General features: G+C 45.2%; 1 protein-coding gene across 3 annotated transcripts in view; it reads left to right on the forward strand.

Annotated features, from left to right (window-relative positions):
- Positions 1-24,752, forward strand: part of CRACD (capping protein inhibiting regulator of actin dynamics) — a 90,159-nt gene that overhangs the window by 50,189 nt on the left and 15,218 nt on the right. For 2 of the 3 annotated variants that reach the window (XM_075347066.1, XM_075347064.1), the window contains exons 3-6: positions 4,641-4,790; positions 12,558-12,626; positions 13,086-13,259; positions 14,550-17,511. In XM_075347066.1, coding sequence (XP_075203181.1) covers positions 4,641-4,790; positions 12,558-12,626; positions 13,086-13,259; positions 14,550-17,511 — 3,355 coding nt within the window. The remainder of the gene's footprint in view (positions 1-4,640; positions 4,791-12,557; positions 12,627-13,085; positions 13,260-14,549; positions 17,512-24,752) is intronic. The other variant, XM_075347065.1, reaches the window with a different exon arrangement.

Raw genomic sequence — 24,752 nt, forward strand, 5'->3', positions numbered from 1 at the left:
TCCCGGATCTGTGAAAGGTCAAGTCTGGTGTGTGTGTCAGCCTATGGGCCCTTCTTCCTTTGATGCGCTAAGTATCGGACCCCCACAGCGTGAAGCACTTGGGTATCAGTAAAGTGTCCCATTCTGTGTGCTGATAGCGCGGTTCGAATGTGGGGCCGGTCGAGGACCTCAGCCCCGGATCCTATATGCTATTTGGCTGCAGACTCGGTGGGACGGGTCCGGTGACTGCTCTAGCTGTTCCCCACGACTCTTGCAGAGTTGGTAGACAATGTGAAGTATATTTGCCCTAGGGTTCTGTACCCCGACAGCGCCGGTCCTGTGGAAGCAGCCACCTGCTTCTCCCCAGCAAAAGTGCTGAGCGCCTTGGCCCACAGAGCTGCTTACGGCACGTCTGCTCTGCTCTGTGTCTGAAGCTGTTCTCCCCTTGTTGTAGTTGTGTGTTCCAAGCTGTTGCCCCCAGCTGCTGCCACCAGCTAGTTCACTACTCTCACTAGGTCAACCTGCTCTTCCAACTGTGTGCTCCTCACTACCCCTTGTGATTGCTTTTCCCTGACCCTGAGTCCCCGGTTCCAGTGGATCGGGGAGCCCCTGGTGCGGTGGCATCCTGTAAACCCAACCGCTGTAGTGACCCCATACTGTGACTCGACCCTGGCCCGGTCCCCATTGGGGAGGGTAACCCAATGTTACTGTCTGTATGTGTGAGTGGAAACCAGTACCGACCTGTCCTAGACCCAGGATAAGTACTACACCCTAATAGAGGTGCAGTACCCTGTGGAGCCTGCAGCCTCATGGGCGCCACATAAGCAGAAACACAACTCTACTACATACACACACAGATCTTATGAATAAAAAAATGCAGCTTTGTATCACACACCGTTCCTCTACACATATACAGCTAGCTCAACTACAACACTCAGAAAGCTACGTAATCAAAACAAACACACAACCCAGATACAGCGCACACACTGTATACATTACTACAGTTTAAATTTCCATACTGTAGCGCCCAGAGAAGGGGGTACTCGGTCCTGGGCAGTAACAAATGGGAATGTCACTCTGGTGGCCGTTGCCCAGTCCCATGCTCTGGGCCCCTTTTGTTAATGGGGGGTATTTACAGGGGAGATAAGAGTTTTTGTCATGTGACGCCACCTGCGGGTTGCGGTTAAGGATGGAGAACCGCCGCTGCTGAATGTGGGTACTCCCAGGGCTGGTGGTAGTGGCAGCTGTGATGGTAGGCCCTCCGCAGGTAGGGCCGTGCCTGGGAGATGTAGTGGGGCAATAATGGAGACCACACCAGGTTGTTTTTAACAGTCTCTACTCACTGTGGACCCAGGGTTGCTGGTTCAGGTCCCAGGAGGACCAGTGCCAATGTAGTGACCCAGATTGTTCTGTCCCCGACACTCTCTGTAGATTGAGTCCCCATAGTGTGGAGCATTTGGGGACCCCGACTTTCCCTTTTGGAGTGCAGTCTCCTTCAACGTACGGCGGGCAGTGCAGACCCTGCGGGGGAGTAAGTGTCCGAATCCCGATCCTAGTTTACTGCTGATGCCCCCGGATTATTTGGTTTGGTGAAGTCTGTGGAGGTGTCCTCACCGGGCAGGTATTTGCCAAACAGTCTGAAACTTGCGTTTGACCTAAGGCCCTGTGGCCCGTTCGTGCTCCAGTCCCAGCGGTATTTCGGTACCCTTCCTGGCAACCTCTCTCCTGTGCCCCCGGGGTCACCGTTACACGGACCCAGCGCAGACACGTCCGCACACCTCTTCTGTGTGCTACACTCTCCTCTGACTACCACTGACTGACTGTTGACCCCTCCTACCAGGCTGGCTATACCCAGGGACTCATTCCCATGGCGACCCTCCCCTTACATGGTTAACCCTCTATACCCAGTGTGGAGAGGAGAACTAGGATTTAGATTGTGTTTTGGTGGATTCGGCACTGGTACTCCAGGTCCCAGGGGGTAGGTCCTGCATCCCCAAGAGGATGCAGTGCCCTGAAGGTCTCAGGGGCGCTACAATACAAACACGTGACTGATCACATGACATGAAAGGTCCATTAGTTACTCAGGATTTGCAGCATCCGTGCAGGTCCCAGAAGCTTTCTCTCCAGACCTACACCAATCAGACTAATCAGTGTGGAGCAGGAGAGATAGCTTTTTTTATAAAGATTTGTCGTGCTAAAAAGTGCATCTTATAGTCCACAAATTATGGTATACGATATAGATGTCCTATTAACCCCTTCATGACCTTTGAAATACATGTACTTCAAAGGTGAAAGGTTGTTTGTGTCATGTACTTCAAAGGTTGTGTCTCGCACGTTGAGCCCGCATCTTTCTCTGAACATATAAGCTGATTTACAGAGCCGACATGTGTCTCTTACAGCCACAGTCGGATTGGAGACCTGCATGAAGCTATTAACCAGTTAAATCCGGCTATCAATCTCTGGCAGGGGGACGCGTCATTTCACCCTGTCATCGGCACATCCGAGACATGATCGCTGGGCACTGATGGGTACCCATGACAGCCGGGAGTCAGCTGATGACCACTGTGTGTGTCATTACGATTGAACGGCGGCTATGAGCCTGTGTGTCGCCCAGGGTTATGGGGTACTCGGCCCTGGGCAGTGTATAACTGGGGAATGTCACTTTGGTGGCCGTTGCCCGGTTCCGTGCCCTGGGTGCTTTTTGAAAAGGAGATATATTTACAGGAGATTAGATTAATGTTCACGTGTGACGCCACTTGCGGTGTTACGGCTATGCAGATGGAGCCGCTGTTGCACAATGTCCATTACTGGGGCTGTTGTTAATGGCAGCCTGGATGTTAGATCCTCCACAAGCGGGTAGGTGATGTGATGGGTGTTGGAAGAAGGTAGTCCATACTAGGGGTTTAGTGCAACTGGTTCTTTACTCACTTTCTGGTGGTAACTGGTTACCCGAGGCCGGCTGGTTTCACCTAGAGGTCCCCTTCGTTCCAGAGCCAGTGTAGTAATCTGGTGCCTTCTTCCCCTGCACCTGTCTCTGATTTGTGGATCCCTGTGGCGTAGAGCAACTGAAGGGCCCCGTCCGGTGGATTTTCCACTGCTGTCCGTATGACGGTAGCATGAACCCTGTGGGGTTGGAGTCTCTGGTCCTGTCCCTGAATCTCTCTTTGCTACTGAGTCTCAGATTTTTAGGGTCAGCGAGGTCCTTGGTGGTCCCCTCGCTGTGCAGGTGTTATCAGGCCTGCCTGGAGCATTATGCCTTACCTAGGGTCCTATACCCCGTTGGTGCGTAGTTCCGGGAGTACTCCACCGTACTTCACCGTACTGGGCACCAGGTTATTGTCAATTCCTTGTCAGTGCATCTCCTCCCTCACTTCACTCCTCGACTCTCTCTGACGTCTGACTGTCCACTGTCTGCCCCTCCCACCTGGTCAACTAGTGGACTGGACTGGCTCCACCTCTAGGCAGCCATCCATTGGTCCGACCCTAGCCTTAGTACCGTACTATGGGGGATTGTTGGGGAAAAACTGGGACTGCCTGGAGTGTTTGATGTGACCGGCACTGGTCTTCCGAGGGCCTAGGGGGTAGGCCCTGCATCCCGGTGAGGATGCAGAACCTTGCAGCTCCCTGATAGCTTCAGCTTCAGGGGCGCTACACCTGCGTTCATAGGAGATGATGCTTTATGCTGTACATAGCGGTGCTGATGCTGCTGCACTGCTCTGTATGGCACAAGTGATTGGATGATTGCAGCATCAAGTCCTCTAAAGGGACTAATAGTAAATACAATAAAAAGTGGGGAAAAAGTTTTTGAAAATATGAAAAAAAAAAAACCACACAAAAGCAAATCAACCCCTTTGTCTTATGAAAAATAAAACAATTTAAAAAAATAAATAAAATAATATCTGATATCATTGCATTGATAAAGTTCGATCTGTCAAAATATAAAATAAATGAATCCAATCAGTAAACGACATATATAGAAAAAAATCAAAACACCAAAATTTTTTTTTTTTTGTCACCACAACACCACAACATTGCAATAAAATGCAATAACAGGCGATCAAAACATCGTATCGACCCCAAAATAGTTTCTGTAAAAACATCAGCTCAGCACAACTCCGGATTCCAGAAAAATGAAAACGTAATGCATCATGGAAAAAGCTACATTTTTTTACTTATACATTTCCGAATTTTTCACCAATTAAAAAAATAAAAACTATACATGTTTAGTATCTGCATGCTCGTACTGACCTGAAAGTTGCTTGATCAGTTTTGCCATATAGTGAACATCGTAGATAAAAAAAAAACTATTGTAGAATTGCATATTTTTTTCCCGCTGTCCAGTGCATCACATGATAAAATTAATTATGTAATATAAAAATACAATTCTTTCCACAAAAAAAGTGTAAAAAAAGAGAATTGCAAGGTCGTGAAGGGGTTAATACTCTATAAAACTTCTAAATAGAGCTATATCTCATGTTACATAATCAATTATGATGAAATATGAGTTATAGCTGAGGTAAGTGCGATATCGTGAACATACAACTACAACACAAACACACAAAGCTACTGTAAGGGGTAGAAAATGTGCTTCTTTATTGTGTTATAAGTTTGGATTCCGCATTTCTGCAAGTATTTGTCATATATTCAATATTAAATTCTAGCAACAATTGGGAAAGAATATTCGGTTTGGACAACCACCGCCAGCTGGTAGTCCATTAAAGAGAATGCAAAATTTGGGAGCTACCAAAGAAGAAATTGAGGAAGCACAGAACAGTACCATGGATCGCTTAGGAGAACAAAGTGGCAGTAAGGTAAGATTGGGACACTGCGAAAATGTTAAACATAAAGATGGTGAAAGATAGTAACAGAACAATGTATAGTATTAAAAATAACCTGTCAGGTGCAATATGCACCCAGGACCACGAGCAGTTCTGGGTGTATATTGCTAATCCCTGCCTAACCGTACCTGTATACACTAGCATAGATAAAGGGATCTTTAGAAAAAGTATTTCTAAAAATCTTTTATCATATGCTAATGAGCTCAGGGACTAGACCCCTGGGTGTTAGTTCCCCTGGCTAGTCGGCTCTATTAGCATGTTAGTACACCCATGTGGGCCCCTGTGGGTGTGCTAATGTGATGCCCTGGACTAGTCAGGTCATCCCAGGTAGTCACACACAACACCACACCCCCCTCCCGATTAGGTGACATCAGTCAAACTAAAAGCCTTGTCACCACCCTCCAGGTTTGATGTTCACACCAGGGGAACGGAGCCAGGCGGTTGGCTCCGCCCACCGAGGAGTTCACAGGCCTGGAGGCGGGAAAACACGGAGTCAAGCTCAGGTTCTAGGAGAGAGTAGTCAGGAGGAGGTGTAGAGCAGACAAGTTCACGGGCAGCCCTGTGCCCAGGCCTGCCAAGAGACTACCGGGTGGCTGGGTCGGAGCCCAGTCACCATTGGCAAGGAGGCAGATGGTGGTGGCCGCCTTCAGGAGCTGGGATTACAGCCGGTGGAACCGTAGGGACTGGGGTCGGGCGGTAGCCTGCCGGTACCGAACCGGGGAACCGATTGGAAACCGGAGCACCAGGAGGGGTACTCAGACCCAGTGCAAAGCCCTGAACTGACAGGGCCGAGGCGAATCAACTGATTGCGGACTGGACTTAAGGAGCTATCCCACACAAGCCCTGTTAGAAGACAACAGCCCAACCATACAGGGTAAAGCCACCGCCAAGGCATAGAGACCCAAAGGGCCAGCGTCTGCGGGCAAACGGGCTCCTTTGGCATATACAAGTCGGGGAGCGGACTACCGGTGTCTAGGCATAGGAGTCAAACATTTACACACAGAGGTGCAGGAGAAAGGCGGAAACCACCAACCTATTCTGGGAGAAGCTGCAGCCGGCTGCGGGCCCCGTTCATCACTCCATTTGATTTACCGGAGACTCCGGTGTCTTGTGTCATAGTGAGTACACCAGTGCCTTCGGGCCGCGCACCACACCGCACCGCAACACTTCACCCCAGTCTCGTAGCTACTGCTTTTGCCGCCCGGGGCGGTCGTTAAATTTGCCGCCCCCCTCCGTTGGCCGTCGATAATCCAGAAACATTCAAAAATCCGAAAAGCCATTAAAATATTTATTTTTCATGGAGCTACAATCAAAGATCTAATTGTAGACTGCTGCTATTAGTCCTTGACTTTCACCTTTTTACACACATATGTAGGCCTATTATACACACACACACAGCTCTGCTGCATACATACAGACACACACAGCTCTGCTACATACACACAGACACGCACACAGCTCTGCTGCATACATACAGACACACAACTCTTCTGCATACATACAGACACACAACTCTGCTGCATACAGACAGACACACATAACTCTGCAGCATACAGACAGGCACACACAACTCTGCAGCATACATACAGACACACACACATCTCTTCTCATACATACAGATAAACAACTCTGCTGCATACATTCAAACCCGCCCTGAGGAAGCTGAGATACATGACGCGAAACGCGCGTTGGTAGGGTTCTGTGACCTGTGGGACGCATTAGCGACGTACTTGCGACGCTCTCTACATAATGGGTAAGCAATTGAATTTTTGCCTTATTATATGATTGTACTTTATAGTCTACTGAGGCCTGACTTATATACCCATAGTTTCTGACACCTATATGAGAGTGCCATTCCTGTCCCACGTGTCTCTGGGTGTCTTTTCCCCTTATAGCACTATTTTAATCTTCGTATATATTTCTATATGTGTACTTTTTGTATCAATAAAGATTGTTTATTTTTACCTATAAAAACTCCTGGTCTTTCTGGTTCTTATGCATACATATAGACTCGCACACACAACTCTGCTACATACATACAGACACACACAAACAACTCTGCTGTATACATACAGACACACAACTCTGCAGCATACATACAGACACACAACTCTGCAGCATAAATACAGACACATAACTCTGCAGCATACATACAGACACACAACTCTGCAGCATACATACAGACACACAACTCTGAAGCATACATACAGACACACAACTCTGCAGCATACATACAGACACACAACTCTGCAGCATACATACAGACACACACAACTCTGCAGCATACATACAGACACACAACTCTGCAGCATACTTACAGACACACAACTCTGAAGCATACATACAGACACACAACTCTGAAGCATACATACAGACACACAACTCTGCAGCTGCTGCATACAGACAGACACACACAACTTTGCAGCATACATACATACAGACACACACAGCTCTACTGCATACATACAGACACACACAACTCTGCTGCACATATAGACACACACTCGGCTCTTGGGGGCCCACACACACGGCTCCGGGGGGCCAACACATACAGCTGTATGGAGGGGAGAAGCCCATACAGCTCACTGGGGCCCATAAACCGGGTGGCTGGAAGGGAACATACAGTTCGAGGGGGGGAGGGGGGTAGCACTTACCGCTCGGTCACGGAGGAGAGGGGGCCCACACAGCGCCGGAGGTCGCTGGCTGGCACTGCGCCTCCTTCATCTGTGGGACTGAGCAGGCCGCGCGGTAGCTCCGCCCACAGATGAAGCCCAAACCAGGAGAACGCTGTGGTCTGCGCACCTTAAAGGGACGGCAGCCACAGTTTCCTGGCGAGGACTGGGTCCCCGGAACTCGGCCCGGGGGCTGCAGAACTGAAGGCGAGTAAATGCCGCCCCCATGACACGTGCCGCCCGGGGCGGACTGCCCCCTCCGCCCCCCCCTTTGCTACGCCACTGCTTCACCCTGCACCCCGGCCCTCACCATCCGGGCCCCGGGACCAACACCCCCTACCCACGGAGAGGTCAACACCTAGCTGCGCCATTACACCACTCCCGGGAGCCCCTCATATCTTCACCGCAGCGGTTGTGTCTACAATCACCACAACCCGTGGGTGGCGTCACGAACTTACATCCCAGACCAAACCACCGTGGCCCCGGCCGTGGAACTCCTCACCCAAGTCCCCGCGTGTAGCGCCAACTCCCTTGCAGAGCGACGTGACCCCCGGGTCCGTGAGAGGCTTGAGCCACCACTCGCAGTACGAGCACGGATCCGAGCTCGTCGGCTCGCCGGGCGATACACTAACATGCTAATGAATGCGTAGCGTCAGTGGATGATCTCAGCCACCTTCTGCCAGCAATCAAATGCTGTGTAGTAAAGTTTCCCTATCAAAAATAATGGCTAGCTTGCACATATGCTTCATTTTGGTCAACACAGTCATGGCCATGTCTAGTTAAATTCACAGAAAAGGACAAAAATTCAAAAAACATCAAATAAGAAAAAGCAGCTTCCAGGAATTGTGTACAGATCCTTAGGCTGTGTCATTATCGCTCTGCAACATGAGGTGATGGTTGTGGATGAATGGTACAACAATGGGCCTCAAAATCTCATCACGGTATTTCATTCAAAGCATTCAAAGCATCAATAAAATAACTCCTGCCCATACCAATACCACACTGCCACAATGGGCCACTCAATTCACAACGTTGATATCAGCAAACTACTCACCCACATGTACAGTGAAAACCAGGATTCATCTATAAAGAGAACAAGTCTCCAACGTGCCAGACACCACAGAATGTGAGCATGTTGCCACTCAATTTGGTTATGATGACAAACTGCAGTCAGGTGGAGACCCCGATGAGGACAACGAGCAGCAAATGATCTCTCCTGAGATTATTGCTGACCGTTTGTGCAGAAATGCTTTGGTTATGCAAACAATTTGTTGTCGCAGCTGTCTTGGTGGCTGTCCTCAGATGATCTTGGAGGTGTAGATCCTGGATGTTGAGGTCCTGGGATGTTGTGGCACACGTGGTCTGTGGTTGTTAGGCCAGTTGGATGTACTGCCAAATTATCTGAAATGCCTTTGAAGACGGGTTTTGGTTGAGAAATGAACATTCAATTCACGGGCAAAGCTCTGGTGGACATTCCTGCAGTCAGCATGCCAAGTGTACGCTCCCTCAAAACTTGTGACATCTGTAGCATTGTGCTGTGTGATAAAACTGTGCATTTTAGAGTGGCCTTTTATTGTGGCCAGCCTAAGGCACACCTGTGCAATATGCCTGCTTTCTAATCAGCAGCTTAATATGCCACACCTGTGAGGTGGCTTAATTATCTCAGCAAAGGAGAAGTTCTCACTAACTCAGATTTAGACAAATTTATGAACAATATTTGAAAGAAATAGGCCTTTTGTGTACATAGAAAAAGTCTTAGCTCTTAGAGTTCAGGTCATGAAAAATGGGAGCAAAAATGAAAGTATTGTGTACATATTTTTGTTCAGTGTAAATCTTATCAGAGAAATCTGCTTCTTTTACCTCCAGGGTTGATCTGTTACTCTCATAAAACATGTAAAATTTGTGTTTAGTGAAAACAGATTTCCCTTGACTAAAGCTAGTTTCACACTTGCGTTGGACGGGATCCCTAGCATTTTGTTGTGTGAGGCATGCAACAGATGCGTTGCATATAGTGGCACAACGGATGCTACGGATCGTACAAAATAACGCAATCCGTTATAGTTTTTTTTTCCTTGACTTTACACATCTGGGCATGCGCAGTTGTGCAAAGACGGATGCGTTAAGAGAATCCGTCAAAATGACGGATTCTAACGGAATCCGCCACCATAGGCGTCCATTATAAAAACAACAGTCGCCGACGGAATCCTGCAGGTTGCGTTTTTTGACACTCCGCCAAGTGCAGAAAAACGCTACATGCAGCGTTCCATCCGCCCGACGGTCACTGACGGTCAGCGTCAAAACAACTAATGCGCCACGGGGCGGATGCGATGCAAGACCATCCATTGCTATCTGTAGCTAATAGAAGTCTATGAGGAATATAACGGTTTCCTGCAACGGTTACCGTAATTCCTCAAGGCTGCGGATAGCAACGGAAGCCATCCAACGCAAGTGTGAAAGTACCCTGAGATAGGTGGTGCTTTCACAATCTATGGAGTTGGAGCTAGAGTCAGACACAGACATTCTGATACAAAATGATCTGATACTCTTTCTAAAAAACAATTACAGTTCTCCATAGAAGCCTGTGAGCATTTAATTGAAGACAGGTAGGACTGGGTTAAATCCTAGTACTGCAGGACTTGATAGCATACAATACACCTATCTAGCTCTGACTAAGGTCTAAGGGTGGCTTTGCACACTACGATATCGCAGGTGCGATGTCGGTGGGGTCAAATTGAAAGTGACGCACATCCGGCATCGCATGCGACATCGCAGTGTGTAAAGCCTAGATGATACGATTAACAAGCGCAAAATCGTCGTAATCGTATCCTCGGTGCAGCGTCGGCGTAATCCATAATTACGCTGACGCGACGGTCCGATGTTGTTCCTCGCTCCTGTGGCAGCACACATCGCTGTGTATGAAGCCGCAGGAGTGAGGAGCATCTCCTACCGGCGTCACCGCGGCTTCCGTAGGATATGCGGAAGGAAGGAGGTGGGCAGGATGTTTACATCCTGCTCATCTCCGCCCCTCCGCCGCTATTGGCCGCCTGCCGTGTGACGTTGCTATGACGCCGCACGACCCGCCCCCTTAGGAAGGAGGCGGGTCGCCGGCCAGAGCGACGGTCGCAGGGCGGGTGAGTGCGTGTGAAGCTGGCGTAGCGATAATGTTCGCTACGGCAGCTATCACACGATATCGTACCTGCGACGGGGGCGGGGACTATCGCGTGCGACATCGCAGCATCGGCTTGCGATGTCGCAACGTGCAAAGCCTGCCTAAGGCATGTGCTCACCTGGGTCTCTGTCTTCTAGGGATTTAGCAGGTTTGTTATTTGCTATTGTTTTTACATATATATATATATATATATATATATATATATAGTTAGGTCCAGAAATATTTGGACAGTGACACAAGTTTTGTTATTTTAGCTGTTTACAAAAACATGTTCAGAAATACAATTATATATATAATATGGGCTGAAAGTGCACACTCCCAGCTGCAATATGAGAGTTTTCACATCCAAATCGGAGAAAGGGTTTAGGAATCATAGCTCTGTAATGCATAGCCTCCTCTTTTTCAAGGGACCAAAAGTAATTGGACAAGGGACTCTAAGGGCTGCAATTAACTCTGAAGGCGTCTCCCTCGTTAACCTGTAATCAATGAAGTAGTTAAAAGGTCTGGGGTTGATTACAGGTGTGTGGTTTTGCATTTGGAAGCTGTTGCTGTGACCAGACAACATGCGGTCTAAGGAACTCTCAATTGAGGTGAAGCAGAACATCCTGAGGCTGAAAAAAAAGAAAAAATCCATCAGAGAGGTAGCAGACATGCTTGGAGTAGCAAAATCCACAGTCGGGTACATTCTGAGAAAAAAGGAATTGACTGGTGAGCTTGGGAACTCAAAAAGGCCTGGGCGTCCATGGATGACAACAGTGGTGGATGATCGCCGCATACTTTCTTTGGTGAAGAAGAACCCGTTCACAACATCAACTGAAGTCCAGAACACTCTCAGTGAAGTAGGTGTATCTGTCTCTAAGTCAACAGTAAAGAGAAGACTCCATGAAAGTAAATACAAAGGGTTCACATCTAGATGCAAACCATTCATCAATTCCAAAAATAGACAGGCCAGAGTTAAATTTGCTGAAAAACACCTCATGAAGCCAGCTCAGTTCTGGAAAAGTATTCTATGGACAGATGAGACAAAGATCAACCTGTACCAGAATAATGGGAAGAAAAAAGTTTGGAGAAGAAAGGGAACGGCACATGATCCAAGGCACACCACATCCTCTGTAAAACATGGTGGAGGCAACGTGATGGCATGGGCATGCATGGCTTTCAATGGCACTGGGTCACTTGTGTTTATTGATGACATAACAGCAGACAAGAGTAGCCGGATGAATTCTGAAGTGTACCGGGATATACTTTCAGCCCAGATTCAGCCAAATGACGCAAAAGTTGATCAGACGGCGCTTCATAGAACAGATGGACAATGACCCCAAGCATACAGCCAAAGCTACCCAGGAGTTCATGAGTGCAAGAAAGTGGAACATTCTGCAATGGCCAAGTCAATCACCAGATCTTAACCCAATTGAGCATGCATTTCACTTGCTCAAATCCAGACTTAAGACGGAAAGACCCACAAACAAGCAAGACCTGAAGGCTGCGGCTGTAAAGGCCTGGCAAAGCATTAAGAAGGAGGAAACCCAGCGTTTGGTGATGTCCATGGGTTCCAGACTTAAGGCAGTGATTGCCTCCAAAGGATTCGCAACAAAATATTGAAAATAAAAATATTTTTTTTGGGTTTGATTTATTTGTCCAATTACTTTTGACCTCCTAAAATGTGGAGTGTTTGTAAAGAAATGTGTACAATTCCTACAATTTCTATCAGATATTTTGGTTCAAACCTTCAAATTAAACGTTACAATCTGCACTTGAATTCTGTTGTAGAGGTTTCATTTCAAATCCAATGTGGTGGCATGCAGAGCCCAACTCGCCAAAATTGTGTCACTGTCCAAATATTTCTGGACCTAACTGTATATATATAATATTTTCCATTGTCTTTTTGTCATCATTCAGATTATAGGATCTCCAAGTTCTCATGGCGCCAAGAGTGTTCATCAGCCAGAACACAAGAGTGAGGAGAAGGTCATTGTCTTTTTTTATTATTATTATTATTATTATTGTTATATTATCTTACTACTATCATTAGTGCATTTTAGAACTTTGAGTTGTCTATGTGTAGCGACAGTGTAGAAAATGAAGTCCTAGTTCCATTGAAACCTGCATTAGGAATATGGTTCCCTTCTCTTCTACAAGAGATGTGATAGTGGCAAGCAATTGCCATGGGTATGGCAGTATAAATCTGCATTTAGAAATGGTTTCCTTTCCTCTGTACAAACCCCAGCCTAATACTTCAAGTTTAGAAGATATGTGGAATTAAAAAAATAACCTAATCGGATATATATATATATATATATATATATATATATATATATATATATATACATAGAACAGGTAATAAAATGTGTGAGAATTTTTTTATAATGAAAGAGTGATATTTGGCCATGAAAGAAGGTTTTACCACATCTCCTCTCCATGTTACAGGTCACTCCAGTGAAATCATCTAGAACAAAGAGACCATCTGGCACGATCGAATCTATAAATTTGGATGCTGTTCCTCGATCTGCTGCTTGTTTAGATAATAGTGCCGCTAAACACAAACTTGCTGTCAAGCCAAAAAATCAGAGAGTGTCAAAGAAACACCGGGGCATGTCCCAGGTAATGTACTCTGATGTGAAATATACTGCTAGCATATAGACGGATGAAGGTACTTTAGATGTCTGCCTTTCCTCTTTCACTGCATCTAGGGCTGAGATCACATAGGGAATACTGCGAGTGCTCGCATAACAATCAGTTCACGCTCGCAGCACAGTGGGACCCGAGTGCCATGCGAGTGTCATGCGACTGTGGTCCGATTATGTGATCAGACCACAGTTGCGGAGGGAGTGGCCAGCACTGCGGAGGGGAGGGAGGGATTTATCTCCCTCTCTCCTGTTGCCGGCTGATGCGAGAATCGCACCGCACTCGCATTACACCGGTGTAACGCGAGACCAATGCAATGTTTCTCTCACCCCATAGACTTGAATGGGTGCGAGTAGAACAAAATCGCATTCCACCTGCAGTATGCTACAACTGTTTTCTCGGTCCGAGAAGGGCTGAGAAAACACAATCGTTCATGGGAGCTGCCCCATAGAGTAATATTGGTCCGAGTGGAATGTGCTTTTTTATCGCATTCCACTTGCTCCGTATTACTCACCGTGTGTGCTCACCCTAAAGAGAGAAACAGTGTGACTTTGCAACCTCTCAGTTGACCTCAATGACCATCTTATATGCCAAATTTTAATTGTATAATATTTGGAAATCTCACTATTATTATCTTGATATTGGTTCTGCTCATTGGAGGCCATTAATGAGCCTTAGATTTATGGTTTTCAATAAGCAGCATCTGGTGTGTTTGGCAATGTTTCCCTCTCTCTCACATTACTATGCCAGAACTGAGAATTGTTTAAAGGGTTGTTCATATAAAAATTCAAGTGATCCCTTATCCACAGGACAGGGGATAACTTATTGATCGCTGAGGGTCCAACCATCTGGATTCCTGGCATTCCCAAAAATGAGTCTCTGGAAACCTGAGAACTTGGCTCTGCAGCCCCATCATGAATGGAAGAGAGGTGTGCATGCACAGCCTCTGCTCCATTCATTGTCTCTTGGATTGATGTAAATGACCAAGCGCAGTGCTCGGTTGTCCCATAGACAAAGAATGAAGCAGAGGTTGAACATGCGCACCTCCTCTCAAGATTCCAGAGCTCCATTTTTGAGGTTTCCAAAGCCACATTCCTGAGATCGCACAGGGTCCTAGTGGTTATAGCCCCAGTGATCAACAAGATAGGGATAATTTGAGTTTTTAGGGAATAACCCTTTTGTTTTAGGTTAGTTTCTGACAATAAACAAAGTTTTTTACTTTAATACATACCTCCTTTTTTAAAAAAATTGTAATCTTATTTTCAGGATTGTTACGACTTAGAAGATAATGAACATGAACCTAGACAGAATGTCCATCTAACTCACAACAAAGCCATGTACCACTCAATGGATATTTCCAGTCAAGATATAATTGTGTCTCATATATCGGACCCAAAAGCCCTTAGATTACAAGTTCCCGAGAACGTGCAAGTGGCCAGAGGACAACATGAAGTGAAAAAAGACTGGGAAACAAAACAAGAGGATCCTGTCACTCTTGAAAGTAAACAAATGGATAAAGAAAATAAGTTTGAAGCTGATAAACTTAAAACAGAAGAAGAACACAGAAGACAAGAGATAATTAAGAAAATTGAGTTAGAGAGGCTCCAGCATAAATTAAGAGAACAGAAAGAAAATGAAATGAAGGAACAGCGTAAATGTGAAGAAGAGAAGAAATTGCGAGCTGAACAAATTTTAAAAGAAGCAGAACAAAGGCGGCAAGATGAGCAAAAGCAACGTGAACAGGAGGAGCATAGATGCCTCAAACTAGAAGAACAAAAAAGGTGTGAGCAGGCGCAACAGAGAGTAATGCAGCAAGCTGAGGAGCAGAAGAAAGAGATACAGCAGCAAATGGAGCAGCAGAAAAATATTCAGGAAGCTGAGGAACAAAAACCTTGTGAAGCGGAGATGCAAAAAATTCATTGGGTAGCAGAGGACAAAAAAAGGTATGAAATTGGAGAAGCAAGAGTTCTGCAGGAAACTGGGGAGCAAAACAAATGCAAACTTGGGGACCAGAGAATCCTTAAGGTGGAAGAAATGGAGATAAAATGTGAACTTGAGCAACAAAAAGCCATTCAGGTTGCAGAAGAAAAGAAAAACTGTGTTTTAGAGCAGCAGAAAGCAATTCAAAAAGCAGAAGAACAGAGAAAGTGTGAACTGGAGCAGCAGAAAGTGCTTAAGATTGCAGAGGAAAACAAGAAAGAACTTCAAATTGCTCTAGAGCAGAGAAAGCAGGAAATGGAGCAACAGAAAGGACTTCAGGTAGAAGAACAAAAAAGGTGTGAACTAGAGCAGCAGAGGACTTCCCAGGAAGCTGAAGAATGGAAGAAACTTGAAAAGGAACTTCAGAAATCAGTTCTAGAAGAAGAGGGGAAGAGGTGCGAATTGGAGGACCACGGCGCTCATAAGATAACTGAGGAGAAGAAAGGGTTGGAAATAGAAGGCCTGAAATCTCTTCAACTAGAGGAAGAAAATAAATTCCTATCCAAGGAACCATTACAAAAATCAGATCCAATTGTTGAGGATGTAAAGAAGAATGTAGTTGAAGCCCAGCATTCCTCTATGGATTGGAAAAGCAGTATTGTAGAGAAACAGCTACCAGAAAAGCCAAAAACAGAGGATGGAAGTAAAGGAAATGAGGTGGATTTGCAACAGACACTAACTAATGAAGAATTACGATGGCAAGAACTTGACCAAAGGCAAAGACCATTTACATTTAAGGTCACATCAGGTGAAAAGCAGATGATATTTGAAAAAGTTAATTTATCTCCAGTTACAATAAAAACGCAGCAAACAACATGCCCTGACACACCAGGCCCTAACGAGACTAAAACTAATTTAAGTTCACAAGTTCTTCCATCCTCCCAGGGCATTCCACACACTGCAATATTGGTTACAGGAGCACAACTGTGCAGCACAGCAGTGAACCTTAACCAGATTAAGGATCCAGCTTGTAAGGCATTGCTTGGACTAAAAGAAGAGAAAAACTTAGATATTGTTGAAACCAAAAATGAAAGAAATATTGGCAATACTAAAAACATCAGCAGTAAAACAAAATATGCTTCAGAGTCATTGGAAAATCAATCTTTCAGTGCAGAATTGGCTTTCACTAGGTCAAAAATATTCAACAAATCCGAAAATGCTGCCACAACTGAAAAGAATAAAAGCGATCCATGCGTTTCTAGTGATGACTGGACAGGAAAGGGTAGGGTTGAATCTCATAATCAATTACGAAAGACAATGTCAGCCAGTGCAAAATTTTCTATAACACCAGCATGGCAAAAATTTCCAGAAACTGGAAAAACCGGTGAAGTTAGAAGTAAGGAACATATAGGGACAGTGTTGCCTGAAAACATGGCTCAGGGAAGGCCTTCAGAAAGAGCATTAAGTGTTCAAGAAGTGGTAGAAAATAATCTGAAAAGGCCAGGTATGGTTGAAGGCGGTGCAGAAGGCTGTATATTTTCTAAAGATCTTCCATCCTTCTTGGTTCCTAACCCACCTCAGTCTCCTCGTTTTAGTCATTTAGAAGGACAATCTTCCCCCAATGTACAAATGCCCCACAGTATGAGAACAGATAAATTATCACACAATGCAGAAGAGAAAATGACGACTCCATTTGGAATCAAACTAAGAAGGACACATTATTCTTTGAGATTTCATACGGATCCTCAGAATGATCAGAAGAGGAAGAAACGATATAGTGCAGGAGACAGCTTTGAAGGTGTTCCTACTCCGTTTACTGCAGGAGATGAAACTGAAATAAGGACTTTACCAGACAAAGAATTTTCAGAGTCCCCTACAAAGTTAAAGAAAGATAGTGCTGTCAAAGTTTTGATAGAAACCTCAAACAACCCCTCTGAAAGCATGCATGGTACTCCAATTTCTCCACTGATCCTAGGTACAAGCCACCATATGTCATCACCTAACAAAGACAGGATAGTTCCTAAGTCACCCATCATCCAGAAGCCATCACTTGCTCCGAAACCATCAAGCCCAACTCCACCATCCTCCCCACTTTCAAAACTTAATAGAATAGATGTAAATGATTCTCATGGGGAAAGGTTGGACAAAACTGGACAAAGAAGTGTAATGGAAGAGGGTAAAGCGAGTGTGGCTTTGTCATCTTCAAAACACAGTGAAATTCTTGAGCGTGAAAAAACAGACAATACAAATTTGCCATCAATCCCATGGCGAGAGAAAGTGGATAAAAGACCAGATAAAATTGGAAGAGGTAACGTAATTAGATCTCAAATGTATATGTTTTTATATATAACAATTTTCATATAAGTGACAACTGTACTTAAAGTAGATCTGTCACCTTGGAAAACGCTATTTACATGTAGATATACAGTTAATCTGGAGGTATATAGTGTTACAATGCTGCTAGGCCGTCATACTGGAATTGTGGCTACCGGGAGAAAATTAACTTATTTCCTAACGAGAGCAACTGGCTTTCAGTTATGGGGGTGGTGCAGGGAATGGCTACAGTCATCGCTCACAGCACTGCACATAATAGTGTGATTGGCAGCTGTAATGCACTTTGATTGACAGCTGGTTCTGCACAGATGCACTGAGAGCTGTCGATTAAAGTGCTTACAGTTTATTGAGCAGTGACTGTAGTTGTTCCGTGCATGCCTCCATGACTGAAAGCAGGTGGCTCCTAGGAGCCATACAGTATTTGGTCGGTATTTTACATCATTTTTTGTAAATAAAAAACAGGAGTGGGTTAAAAATGCAAAAGTGATGCTCGTGTTTCTATGATACTTTTCACTTCTGATTTTGGTTTCCATATACTGAGGTAAAAACTTACCAAATGCAGAATGTGTGAATGTGGCCTAAGGCAGCCAGGCAGCATTAACACTGTTTACCTGCATGTTAACCCTTTATCTGTAGGTAAATAGTGATTTACGAGTTAACAAGTTCCATTTAAAAGGGTTATTTTGGCATATGATAATAATTATTTATTCCACTGTTGATCATCAATACCAGATCGTAGAAGACCAACATGGTGTGCCGCTACTGATCTGCTGTTATGAGCTTTGGCAGCAGCCAAATGAAAACACTGAAAGGAGCTGAACAGGGTGGCTCTGTTTAAGGCCTCTTTCACACGTTCATGAAAAACCACGCACGTTTTTCACGGACGTGTAAGAGGTGCGTTTTCCCCTCCGTGAGCCGTGTTTATGGGCTACGTGTGTTCTCCGTGTGTTATCCGTGATAACACACGGAGAACGGGAACTTTCTGCTCGCCTGTCCCTGGCGTCGCTATCCGTGGTGCTGAACCTCGGTCTCCGTTCCTGCCGACTCCCCGCTGCTGCTGCTTCCGGCCGCAGTGAAGTAAATATGCAATGAGCATAATGAGCGGCGGTCAGCAGCAAGTGACAGCAGCGGCAGAGACAGCAGGGCAGGAGAAGGTGAGTAATGTTTTGGGTTTTTTTTCTCACAGACACATGTCTTCTCTCCGGTGCGTGTCACACGGAACACCTCCGTGTGGTCCGTTTGCATTACGTGTGACACGTTTGCGTTCCGTGTGACACCCGTGATGCTGGAGAGAAAATGGACATGTCGGCGTGAGAAACACACGGACACACATAAGTACAGAACGGATACACGTTCCATGCGCAAAAACTTACGTGTGTCCAAAACCATAGGAATACCTAGGTCTACGTGTGTACGTGTCTCCGGTACGTGAGAAAACTGTCCAACACGTACCGGAGGCATGTACGTGAGAAAGAGGCCTAATGTGCAGTGATCCAGTGCTGATCTGCAGTACCAGCAGCAGCCACTATACAATGTATGGCGCTGTGTTATTTGACTCTATTCAGTGTTTACATCTGGTCACTACCAGAGCTCGTAACAGCAAATCTGTCAGGGCACTAGGTGTTAGACCTCCACCGATCCAAAAATTGTGACCTAGCTAATGGATCAGTCATTAATATCGTGCGTCCAAACAGCTCCTTTAAATTGAGTAAAATAAGCCAACATGGGTCATGTTAGTTACCATCAAAAGCCAAATGGGGAATTATTTACAATATTGTAACTAATTCAGAACAATTGATGCTAAATGTAAGTGATATTCTATCTACAGACATTAATAGCTATGATCCCCCCTGTAGGGATACAGGACAGAGGTGTGCCGCATGTCACAGATACAGTAGCTTCATGATGACACTGAAACTGAGCATTTATCAGAAGAGTGTCATAATTTGTGTTTTAAGAAAGTGGTGTTGCGGTGTCAGTGGAGTGCACCATATTTAAGTAAGCTCTGATGGCAGAATGGGAAAGAAATTCAGGAAAGTGTCATGACTAAATGGCTATGTTCACATTATCGTCAGAATCTCAGCGCATGCAGCGTTATACTTCCTATTGAAAAGGAAGTGACCCCCTTCATTATAAGCCAATATAGTCTATCGAACATTACGGACATCTTTACTCATCTCACCTTCATAATTAGAAGAAGCCACATTGCAGAAGTGAACAATTTCACTGACAACTACTATGTACAATAGTCATGAGTTGACATACATCTACGTTATAAGATGTGAATTATGACAAATATAACAAACACATCATTCACAAGAGCTACCAGTGTTGAGAATATTCAAAATTTGAGATTTATTTCAATCTTAGGCTGTGTTCACACAATACTATCAGCAGAACTGTTTTGATTTTACAGCATTTTTGAAAGAATGCACCAAAAATATACTGATGCCTCAATGTGGCGGCAAAGGGACAACACAGTTTTTACGGAGACTCTGTCACAGAGCCAAAAGGGTTGAGTTTTTAATTTTTATACCTTCTGCTTCCCTTTGTTTCTTATGTTTTTTTTACCCACTGTACCTTTCCAGAGATCTGAGTCTTTTATTTGGAGCTGATTTTTATGATCTTTACTAGGGCTGAGTGGACCCGGACTGTAAAAGTCCAGATCTGCGCTGTTTCAAAGATGCCCGGGTGCCGGACCCAGGCTCGGGATTCCGGGTGTACGATCTGGATTCGGAACTGGGGAAATTAAAGGAAAAATAAAGAAAACAGGAATTAAGCGAGCGCTTCATACTTACGGAGACTCGGTGTCATAGCGGCAAACTGCTTCCGGGTCACACATTCACTTCCTGTACTGCACATTAGGCTCATCGTATACACACAGCTTTCCATGCTTTCCCCGCATACCAGCCTTCTTGTCGTCTGTGATTGGTTGCAGTCAGACACGCCCCCAGCCTGTGACAGTGTCTGCCTGCAGTCATTGCGCATCGCGGCTCAGTCGTTGTCTGCACTCACAGCTGGCGGTCTTGTTCTATGGCCGCTTGCTGTGAGATGTAGCAGAGCTGGAAGCGGCGTGGAACCTCGTGTGGATTATGCCAGACCTGGAGGGGTGTTTGTCGTTAATAAAATGGTGAAAGAAGGTGTGTTTTTGTATTTTGTTCCACATAAAGGATTTTTTTCTATTCGTACTTATTTACTTTCATTTACAGATTATGATGCAGGTATCTCATAGATGCCTGTGCCATCACTAACCTAGGATGTAGTAGCAGCTATGCACTGTTATTAACCCCTGCTATTACCCCGATTGCCACCGCTCCAGGGCAATGGGAAGTGCTGGTAAGCACCGAGATTGTCACATCTAATGGATGCGGCAATACTGTGCAGCTGTGGGCTGAGAATACCAGCCCCCAGCTGGTTTTATCTTGGCTGGGTAACAAAATTAGAGGGGACTGCACGTCTGTTTTTTTTAATTATTTATTTAAATCTAAAAAAAAAAGCCGCATGCAGTTTCTCTTAGGCCGGAGTCACACTAGAGAGGGACTCGCACGAGTCTCACGTCGCATCACCCAGCACGGCCGTACACTCTCCAAATAGGAGTGGGTCGGCCGTTGTGTTCCTATGGAGCTGCACGCTCATGTTCGGAGAACAGCAGGCCGTACCGGGTGATGTTATGCCTGACTCACACATGTGACTCTGGGCGTATTTTGATACACAGCACAGATAGAGCCCGACAACTGGGGGCTGCAGATGTGGGCTTTATCTGTGCTGGTATCAGAATAAGGGGACCCTGCACCCATTGTTTTATTTATTCATTTATTTTTATACCACCATACTCACCCACAGACACTTGCACTGCTTTCCCCGCCTACCGTTCTGGCGCCTGTGATTGGTTTCAGTCAGCTGACACGCTGACACTCAGGGTGGGGGCGCGACTAACTGCAACCAATTACACACGCAAAGCAGTGAATATTCAATGAGGGTTAATTGTCGCTTCCAGAAGGGAATGCGTGACCTAGAAGCAGCTTGCCGTAATGACACAGCCTCGTTGAGTACACCGCGTGCGCTCCTACCTACTTATCCCTTCCACGTTTTTAATCTCCGGATTCTGGTCCCCATAGACTTATATGAGTAACAGATTCCAGACCGGATCCGAGCTTTTTTTAATTTAGCAGGGACCCGCTAGTTCCGGTATTTGCAAGTTCGACCAGCTCTAATCTTTACTAATGAGGCAGATGAAGGCAGAGGCAGATGAAGAGCAGCCTAAATTCATGCCCCTAGAGAACTCTGTGAGGACCACCCCCTTGACATAAACCATAAAAATACCCCAAAAAAAAGGCCCACATCTCTGGAAAATAAAAATAAAATCTGGGATACTCAGCCGGAGTAACACAAAAGCAAAAACTGGGTACTTTTGACCTGGTCACAAGTCCTCTTTCAGTTACAATTTGTCACGCTCCCGGTGTCCCAGCACCACTCCTTACCCACTGATCCGGTCGCACCATCCCGGCACCGCTCCTTAACCACTGATCCAGTCCACGTGTCCACCGGTCATGACTGCCGCTCCTGCTCCTGGTCTTATGAGTCTGACTCTGAGTCTTAGCCACATGTGTCTGTATAGGACCGGGCCGCGCCCACTCTCCTGGTCTTATAGGCCCAGCACACCTGCAGCAGGAAATGACATGAGGCTGTGCTGGGTATATAAGACTGGCCTTTCCATATGGGCGGGGCCTGATCAACGTGTCTTGAAGTTTTGTCTTATGAGCTAGGTGTTCAGTCCCCCTGGTGCCGTGTCCTGTAGACTTCTTGTCTTTGGTACCTGTGCCTGTTTCCTACACTATCCTAAAGAACTCCGTGACCCTGGTGACCTGGTTATACCCGTTCCTGCCACGCCAGTGCTCCGGCTGCCGTGTACCCTGCCCTCCGGTGGGGTGCTCGGTCCAGTGGATCCACCTCCTGGACCTACCAGTCCTCCCGGCCTTGACACAATTCACCACTTGTTTCTGTATGAAGTTAATCATCGTGTTACTGGAAAATTCTGTGTTGTTTCCATGGCCAATGGAAGCCTGCACCTTAATGATCATACTAAACTAAACTTATCAACATGGATGTATGGTTCAGGAGAACCATAAAGGTTGCAATCTTGCTGTTGTTTTATGGTTATCTGGAATGCCTTGGGCTGGCCACACACATTAGATAGTTGTCGACTGGAGCATTTGGCCTAAAGCCATCTCAGCCTACACCCATACACAAGAAGGCTCACTTTGCTGAGCGCTTCTCGGCTCTCCATGAGAAAGCCACCGGCTGACGCACCGACTAGCAGCTTACCTCGGGGAGAATAATGCAATCATCAGTCCGAAATCGGACATGCGCAATCAACATCTCACTAAATCATTGATTGTCAGATGCCCCTATATATATTAGACTGGCGGCCGAACCCATCGATTTCGATGGGTTCAGCTGAGTTAGGCTGATTTGTTTGTGCGTTCTAATTCTACCATCATCAGTGGCGTAGCTCATGCCTTACATTATAATTATCCTTTCTATTTACTTGTTTTTGTCTGTACTGTAGAGCAGAAAATACAATAAATTGCCTTATCAGCAATTTATATTGCCGCTACAATCTTAATTGTTGGTACCGTGAAGTTCCCTATTATTTTCTTCTTTGATTGACTGTAGCTGATTAGTTTTCATACGCATTTCCTCTAAACTTTAACCTGTCTAGTGCATCTGGCCGTTACTTCACTCTTTATCACACTCAGAGTTGTTGACATTGACCCGTATACCTGTAACTTCATCAGGACCCATTTATGCAATCATTTGTGTAACTACAGAGCTCGTCAGTAATCTTTGTCAAGTACGATACCACGAAAGCTCTTGGCATTAAATAAAATAAATCAGTAATACAGTAGGACTATTACGGATAGAGATAACTTTAGATTTATAACTTTTTGTTTATAAACATTGTAACGAACTAAACTAGACGGGAAGAAAGAGTCATCTAAAAGAGAGTCAACTAGCACTTAGTGTTCACTAGCTATACATATATATTCCCCACACTGAGATGTCAGAGCAACACCGAAGACAATCATCAATAGAAAGGAAAATGATTAAAGGGTGTTGTCCACTACTTTTATGTGGATGGCCTATTCTTATAATAGGTCAGCAATGTCAGATCGGTCAGGGTCCGACACACGGCACCGCCGCCGATCAGCTGTCCTCCAGCCATCAATTTAAAAGTAGGAGACAACCACTTTAAAATCCCACAAGAAAGTGTGTATGTCATGATTCCCCCGCTCAGTGCGTCTACGACACGACTACGACTTTTTGCTGTAACTATGTAGTTGAAGGCATGCTGAGCTGTCAGTTTGCCAAGTGACAGCACAGTCGGTAAATCAGGTACTGGGATGTTCTAAGCTGTCAGTGTGGTGAGTGACAGCTTAGTCGTCCAATTCGATTCTGAGAGGTGTTGGGTTATTCCGGTGTTTCCTGTTGCCGGTGATTGCCCAGCTACTTAGTTGAGCAGCTTCTCCCAGAACTCTACCAGTCATGGCATTCTAAGTGGGGCTGTATGGCCTTTAAAGCTCTGTGGAATTAATAGCGCTATATAAATGAAAAAATATTATTAAAATGTTATTATTATTACTAATATCTATTACTGCCTGACCTTAAACCTTGTTCTGACTATCCGTTTGGTAAGCCTCTTTATTCTTATCCACTACCCTCCTGGTATTCTGACTCTGGGCCGTAACCAGACTACGCCTCTATTAATCATCTTAATCCTTGACGTGCTCTCCAGACATTTGACCCCAGAACACTTGACTACCCTATATCACGATTTGTAATTAGTGACTAGTGTCACACCGTAGAATAAAAGTGCAAATCTTTATTTCATGGATTAACATTGAATGTAATTCCAATATGAATCTCACATGCAGAAAAAAAAACGACCAGACCTACATGTTTCACATGACTAAGGCATACTGTCTCATAGGTCTGATAGTTTTTATATTCTGCGTGTGAGAGACATCTTTGAATAAAATAGATTTTAATTAATGAAATGAAGACTTGTATTTTTATTTTACAAACTCCCTAGCCGGACATTATTCCTTTCTCTTGATAAGATAAGTAGACTTCATATCCTGTGGGGAAAAAATACCTATATCTCCTCAAAGACATGCTGGAAAAAAGGTCTATAAGAAAATCAACCAAGATTTT

This window comes from Anomaloglossus baeobatrachus, chromosome 1 (genome assembly GCF_048569485.1).
Source record: "Anomaloglossus baeobatrachus isolate aAnoBae1 chromosome 1, aAnoBae1.hap1, whole genome shotgun sequence".
Classification (NCBI taxonomy): domain Eukaryota; kingdom Metazoa; phylum Chordata; class Amphibia; order Anura; family Aromobatidae; genus Anomaloglossus; species Anomaloglossus baeobatrachus.